Genomic DNA, 7298 nt, shown 5'->3' with positions numbered 1-7298 from the left:
ATGACACAGTGAATTCTAGAGAGTGAAGACACGGTGTGTGTGTGTGTGTGTGTGTGTTTATGTGAGCAAGCAAGGAGAGAGAGAAACAAAGAGAGTTTGCACCATGCACAAGAGGATATAGAAATGCCACAGACGTGCTTAGTATTCAGTCTTCATAATCAGTGTCTGTGCATCCAGTGACACGGATGAGAAATTGCTCCTTTCTTTTATGAGTCTCTCAATGCTGTCAGAAATTATCACAAATAATTGTACACACAGGAAATTAAGAAATATGACAAAAATGACAAATGCATGCATATTATGAGGAGGAAAAGATATTCAGGAGTGTCAAGGGAGGACTTAAGCAAACTCAGTGTGATTTACTAGGGCGTTTAGTACATTTTGCCTGGAACACAAAGAGGAGAGGGAGGAATATGAATGTTTGGGGTATTTAATGTTACGATTGGATGGGAAACACTGCTATTTGTAGCAGAGGGGTTTTTCATGTGTTTATAGCCTATTATATTATTATGTCTGTCCCTTAGTGGCACATTGTAAATAACGTTTTATATTTGCACAGAGAACAAGTCTGCTTTCCTTGTCGATAATATACTAGGGAGTATTTTGTCTAAAATCCACTTTGCTTCTAGCTTGATGTTCATAGTAATTTGTTGTGATGACAGAATATCATTTTTCATTCTTAAATATTGCAGCATTTTCATCATTCAAGGGCTTCCTGTACTCGCCTCAATCTCTCCAAGCACTAGTGAATAAAGCGTCACTAGAGGAACACAGTAAATCAAATACTTTTTATTATAAAACTTTCAGTGAAAATATTAAATATCAAACTTACAGTGTGGTATTGTACAGGTAGCTCCTCTCCAGACAACACTGTAGACCAGGAACTATTTTGACATAGTAATAAATTACACACTTTTTTCAATTCAGTGATGAAAGACATGACTCATCATCTGTACAACATACATAACATCACAACAAGGCTAAACAATGTATTTTCAGTTTGTTCATGATTAGGGACTTTTAAAGTCAAGTAAGGAACCAAACAAGAGTTCATTAATGGAGATCCAGAAGTTATACAACTAATAAACAAAAGTACCCTTTAAAATGGTTCAGGCAAAAAGGACAGAGCACCCTGCAGTGCAACATCTACTTCTAAAAAGTGAGCTTTTGCACTTATTAGTGTATGCAAATATCCCTTCAAAGGGTTGGGGACTGTTAATGAAGTATTTGGACTGAAACGAGGACAGAATGAGTGCTTCACCTCATGTGCCATCTGCTCCAATGTTTATTTTTAGAGCAGGACCGTCATACCTAAACCCTGGGAAAGCATTACTAAGGTGATAGTCCACTCTCCAAAAACTGCAGCACTCAAACAGATAGAAACAGATAGAGTTGAAGAACACTAACAAAGTAAACTTAGATGAGGTCCCAAGTCCTGAGAGGCTTGGGTTTGAGCATGACACTCACTCCTGCACACTAATTGGTCCCTACAAAGTGACTGAGAGCAACCTACTCTACTCTCTCTGACACACATCTGGGACGAGCTAAGCCCTCTCGTACACCATGTGGGAGATAGCCTGTATGAACCGCAGACAAATTACACTCACATACTGGCAGTCAAACACAAACATAGTTCATCTACCAATGGACCCACTACATATTTCAGCAGAAGCACTGATCTTCATTAATGATAAATCTATCTTGTCTGCTTTAGTCTTCTGTGGAAATCAGATGGAATTATGACTCAAACTTACGTCACACCAGTTCCACAGAGAACATCTGAGCATGTTAAAGTCTGTTCAAATTAGAAGCCTACGTGATAGAGATGTGGATGTTGTCTTGACTGGAGGATTCTGACCATTGGGAATGTTTAAGTTAGTTTGTAAACATAAAAGAACAGAGGGTTTTTATAGCAAAGTAAACACATTAACTAATAAAATATACAAGTTGAATTTTTTTGAGAAAAAAAAAATGTTGGAATGAGAATGTGCGCTGCACTTCTTATTGCACCAAAAACGCTGATTCACCAGATTAATTGATTCAAACTAAAGCAGTCATGTAAAGCAGGCAGTATTAAGGTAAGGTCACATTTCAAGAAAATTTGTCTTGGCCAAAATCCAATCATTTCAACAGGAAAACTATGCAATCAAGATTTTTGCATGAGGAAGAAAGATGTCCCCATGCAGATTTTGCTATAAAAATTATATATATATATATATAAAAAAAGTGGCTTGGTTTGAAAGTGACTTCTATATGAGCTGTGCTTCATACATCACTACACTATTAACATTAGACAAGGGATCATTTTCACAGAAAATTTCACTGAAAAAAAAAATAATAATCACTAATGTGACCACACCTTTAGACTAAATGATTACAGGCTAAGGAGTTGATCACTGTGAAAAGTACTGTATTTAAAATGAACATAATAATAATAAAACAAAAAAATGCTGGCTATAGCTAAACTCTTCGTCCAACAAATGATGCACAGTTGTTGATGTAAACAGACTTGCTTACTCTGCCCCTGGTCTCTTCTGATTGGTTCACTGTTTTGAAACTGACATTTATGAGCTGTGCTGTGTCAAACACTGAACTTCTCTTAAACTTGACACTTGTCTTAAAAACATAGCGAGAGGTTAAAAAAAGCAGCAAGATATGAAGCAACGGTCAAAGACAACCATCGAGAACACATTTACATAGATGAAACTTTTAAAAAGCAGTGCAGTGGAACACTGTGTGAATCGTCCCTCAGTTCTGTATATCTGCTGGTAAACACACTGTTTCGTGAATTCTATAGTACTTCAGATGTGTACAGTCTCACCAATGTTCATCTGGTGCTCTTCAGTGTAGCATACTGATGATGAACTGATGATGGAAGTCTCTTAATGGCTTTAACCGATGGTCACATCTCCGATCATAAGAGAACAGATATATTTACAATATAAATGTTCTGCAGATTGGTTATTGAAGAACCACAATTCTAATTATGATACACCACAGATGAAGCCAGAACCAGGTCCAGTTTTCCAATGTACCAATGAGTTTTCTCGAGTTCCTCGGATACCAGGCTCTTATTATCTCTCACTGATCCAAGACACTGTCCGCTGGAAAGCCTCTTTCTTTACAACATCTCGCAAATATCAACTTTGTCCAAAATGGTCATCTGTATCACAATGATTTACAGATCTAAGAGAAATGAGAAGGCTCGTGGGAAGATCTTCCTCTTACTGTCTTTTGGCGGAACAGGACTTGCAACATTGTTGACCATAGAATTTGTGATTGCAAACACCATGCTGAGGCACCAGATGACACCAGCTGAAGAAGTCGATGCAAAGCTGGTCTTCTGTTAATGGAAAGACACATAATGACTATTATTTATTCTAAGCCTTAATAACTACAGTGCTAACACAAACACTCTATGTTTTTTTAAGTGCTGTTTACTCTGAATAGAGACATTGTGGCGAAGTTGCAAAGCACTTGGAAGTACTGCATCGGCATACCAATAAGGATCTGACCTGCTCTCTGAAGGCCCTTACACACAGTTCTCCAATGAGAATAAACAATTATGCACACAAACACATCCACATCTATTGTCTGTGGAGAAGAGATCTTTATGTTTTCATTATCATTATAATTAAGCCATGTATAGTACATGACAATCATGATTTGTTCATTTAAATTATATTGTTTAATCACACAATGTATGTCAGTTTCTTATTGTTAAATAGTGGCAGACATACAGTAGTCATTTGACCTACCAATGTGGTTTTAAATCAAGTAAATGTACATTGTTTTTATCACTACATAATGAATATGATACATATGTAAACAAAGCAACAATAACAATTAACACTGTGGAAAACATACATGCATTTATGCAATTGGCAGATTCTTTATCTAAAGCAATACATTTTATCAGTACGTTTCCTGAGAATCCAACCCATGACATTACTAACTTCATGCTCCACCAGCTGAGCTACAGAACAAGATATGAGAGTTCATAACAAATAAACATTCAGCAGTATGTCATAACCAATGAACATCCAGTGGTATGCCCATTCAGGCATTACAAGTACTGTTGAGTGAGATAAGAGTTGAGATAAAAGTTGAAGTGGTGTAGTGTTCAAGACTGTTCAAGGGATGGCAACCATAGATTGCTGGTTTGATCCATGAACCAGCACCATAGTTCCTATGAGCAAGATAATTGGATTTGCAGATGCAGCATGCAGATTTATGAACAGCTTGGAAAAGAGAAGACCAGGCCATTCCTACTTGAATCTGCAGCACAACTTCTTATCTAGACTCTTTTAACCTCTAAATCAGGGGTCTCCAACCCTGCTCCTGGAGAGCTACCGTCCTGCAGATTTCAGCTCCAACCCCAATCAAACACACCTGAATCAGCTTATCAAGGTTTTCAGGGCTACTTGATAATTACAAGGTACAGTATGGTGCATTCAATTCAACTCAAATCTGCTGGATGGTAGCTCTCCAGGAGCAGGGTTGGAGATCCCTGCTCTAAATTATAACACTCTGCTAGCTGACTGGCTCACATGCCCAGTAAAACCTCTGCAAAATATTCAGAATATAACTCAATGTTCACTTCTTTTTGTTTGTTTCACTGGCTGCGTGTTTTGGCTCAAAGACACTGAAAACTACACACAAAAAAAAAAAAATCTCTGTTTCACTATTTAATCTCAATTTCATGTTCATCTCTGTTTTATTCTTTATTTTTCTAAACAAGTCTTGTAAGTTTGTATTGAGGCACTTCTCATGTTAATACCTCTTTGAGATAAATTGCTGTGTTGTCTTGGGTTTGATTCTCAGGAACATGCAAACAGATAACACACTAAGTATGATAAAATATATACACTAAATTTTTTGTTTTTTAACAGCAATCTTAAGTAACATTATACTGCAACTTATGTCTTTACTGTCACTTTTGCATCCTTGCTGAAAATATTACTAATTTCTTATAGTCTCATTGACCTTAAACATTTGAATGGTAGTGTACATTGGATGGTCTTCTAAATCAATAAATCAAAATTTAAAGGTAAACCAGCTTGTACCTTTAAGTGTAGGTGAGGGAGGTAGGACAGGGACTGGGATTGGACCAGGACAGAAATGTGTATTGCAGGCACGTGAGCTGATGGGTCTCTGATGAGGTAAACAGCCCACTGACAGACGCCCTTGTCTCAGACACTGAACGCTACGTGTCTGCACCCCACCACCACAGGACACCGTGCACTGAAAGACACACAGACAGGACAGGAAGATTAGATGTCTAGCAGAATAGAAATGGAATAGAACCCAGATTGGTTATGATGAGCTAGTTGCGCATACCTGCAGCCACGGAGAGGAGTACCAGCCCAGAGTCACAGAAGTGCCACCCCTGTCTAGGCCAGGCTGGAGGATCTGAGGAGGTGGGGGATCTAGGCAGGGGCCATTATTACAAGCTTGCTCAAGGTCTGCTTGGGGCTTACGGAGGTTCCTGCACCTCTTCACAGGGAACTCTGTGTAGCCTCCTTGGGAGTCTTTCTCCCCACATTGCAGCTCTCTTTTCTTTACTCCTGCTCCACAGGAGGCAGAACACTGCAAAAACAACCAGACAATAAGATAATAAGGTACATAAATATATAAATATACACACATAAATACTCCACTGACTCTTCGCTACAAGATCAACTCATTCCTCCATAGCAGCGGGTTAACAATGCTGCTAGATTGGAGGAGAGAGATACTGCAGTTCAAATGCAGATCGGAAAGCACCAGGAATCAGCTGTCTGGAATCAAATACTTGTCTTTAAATATACATGCACAGATGTGGATCTAACCACTTGCACACATTATAACGTTTGCAAGTAAAAACACACACACACACTGGAGAGCTGCTTTCTGAAATTTAAGTAGTATTTCTAATTAAAGTGACTAAAACTGTTTGCTCTTCTGTGTCATCCTCGCCACAAGGATGCGCTGTTTTATTTCAAATCAAAGCTAAATACACATAGAAACAGCGCATGTGGTGCGGATGACACAGAAGAGCATACACAGCATACGGGGATAATGAGAGACAGAGGAGACCGTTGACAAAGGAATTATTGAATAAAGTTGTTATTTTTGTTTTTTATTCGCTTACAAAAAGTGTTCCCGTCGCTTCATATAACCCAGATTGCACGTCTGATGGCAGATGGAGTATTCTGACAACGACTTTCATACCTTTTATGGACCTTGACACTGTTATTTATTTGTCAGTCTATGGCACAGTCTCAAGCCTCCAGGTTTTCATCCAAAATATCATAAATTGTGTTCCAAAGACGAACAGAGGTTTTACGGGTTTGGAACGACATGGGGGTAACTGTTAAGTGATTAATGACAAAATTTTCCTTTTGCATTGAAGTAACCCTTTAAGGTAAAGCAGCTTGCTGTAAAGCAAACTATTGTATACAACACTTATATAAGTATGACATGACTTGACTGGAACTGCATAGCTTGCAAACATATCCACATCGCTATGATTAGATGCTTTCTTAACTACTATTTTCTCACCGCTGTCATTTTTGTTGTGTGTTGATAAAAGCATGCAGCACATATCATCAGGATGTTCGCTACCAGTTTATCACTGCAAATTTATTCCAAACCTTTGTTTTACCCTTAAAATATTCTGACTGGATATATATGTACATCACTTTACATTTTGAGATTTGCATGAAGGCATCTCTTTAACACTGGGTGAACATATGCATGTGCTACATATTTTCTGTTTGTGTGAGCTCTTCTACATAACCTCTGGTATTCCTATGAGGGGCCTTACCTCTCCCCAGGTGGTAGTTATCCACTGAAGACGCTCATTCTTGGGGCAGCGGCTCAGCACACAGGTCTCCTGGGCTTTGGGCTTCAGGTGTAATTTACACATGCTGTCAGGCACCACCACAGCCCTGGCACCTGGATTAGTGCTCCTGCAGAAAACAGTACGCTTCTTCAACCCTCGCCCACAGGTCTTAGAGCACTAGTGAGAAGGAAGGAAAGAAAGACAAACACGGAGAGAGAGAGTTACCCTCATGTGGTCTTTGAGTGATGTTAGTTTAAACATTGTAAAGGTCACAGTGGCATGCAGTTCACCTCAAACAACAGTTGATATGAACTCTGGAGACAGGTGGTGCAAACTCAACCTGACCTTTAGGAGGAATTTAGTCAATATCAACTACTGCTGCAAAAATCTTCTCAGAGATTTATGATTTAACATATTACATAAGATCAGACTGGGGAAAGGTTAAAGAATTCAGCATTGCTGTTGATGATGA

At 38.7% G+C, this 7298-nt stretch overlaps 1 protein-coding gene across 4 annotated transcripts in view; it reads right to left on the bottom strand.

Annotated features, from left to right (window-relative positions):
• Positions 1–769: 769 nt before the first annotated feature.
• LOC109093410 (A disintegrin and metalloproteinase with thrombospondin motifs 18-like) overlaps positions 770–7298 on the bottom strand; it is a 51390-nt gene continuing 44861 nt past the window's right edge. For all 4 annotated transcript variants that reach the window (XM_042760591.1, XM_042760590.1, XM_019107141.2 and 1 more), the window contains exons 20-23: positions 6809–7003; positions 5341–5589; positions 5067–5244; positions 770–3343 (exon numbers count right to left, since the gene is read on the bottom strand). In XM_042760591.1, coding sequence (XP_042616525.1) covers positions 3225–3343; positions 5067–5244; positions 5341–5589; positions 6809–7003 — 741 coding nt within the window. In that variant the 3' untranslated portion in view covers positions 770–3224. The remainder of the gene's footprint in view (positions 3344–5066; positions 5245–5340; positions 5590–6808; positions 7004–7298) is intronic.

Source organism: Cyprinus carpio, chromosome A7 (assembly GCF_018340385.1).
Source record: "Cyprinus carpio isolate SPL01 chromosome A7, ASM1834038v1, whole genome shotgun sequence".
In the NCBI taxonomy this organism is placed as follows: Eukaryota; Metazoa; Chordata; class Actinopteri; order Cypriniformes; family Cyprinidae; genus Cyprinus; species Cyprinus carpio.
The sequence above is the reverse complement of the archived record's forward strand: the minus strand, read 5'-3'. Positions and strand labels throughout refer to the sequence as shown.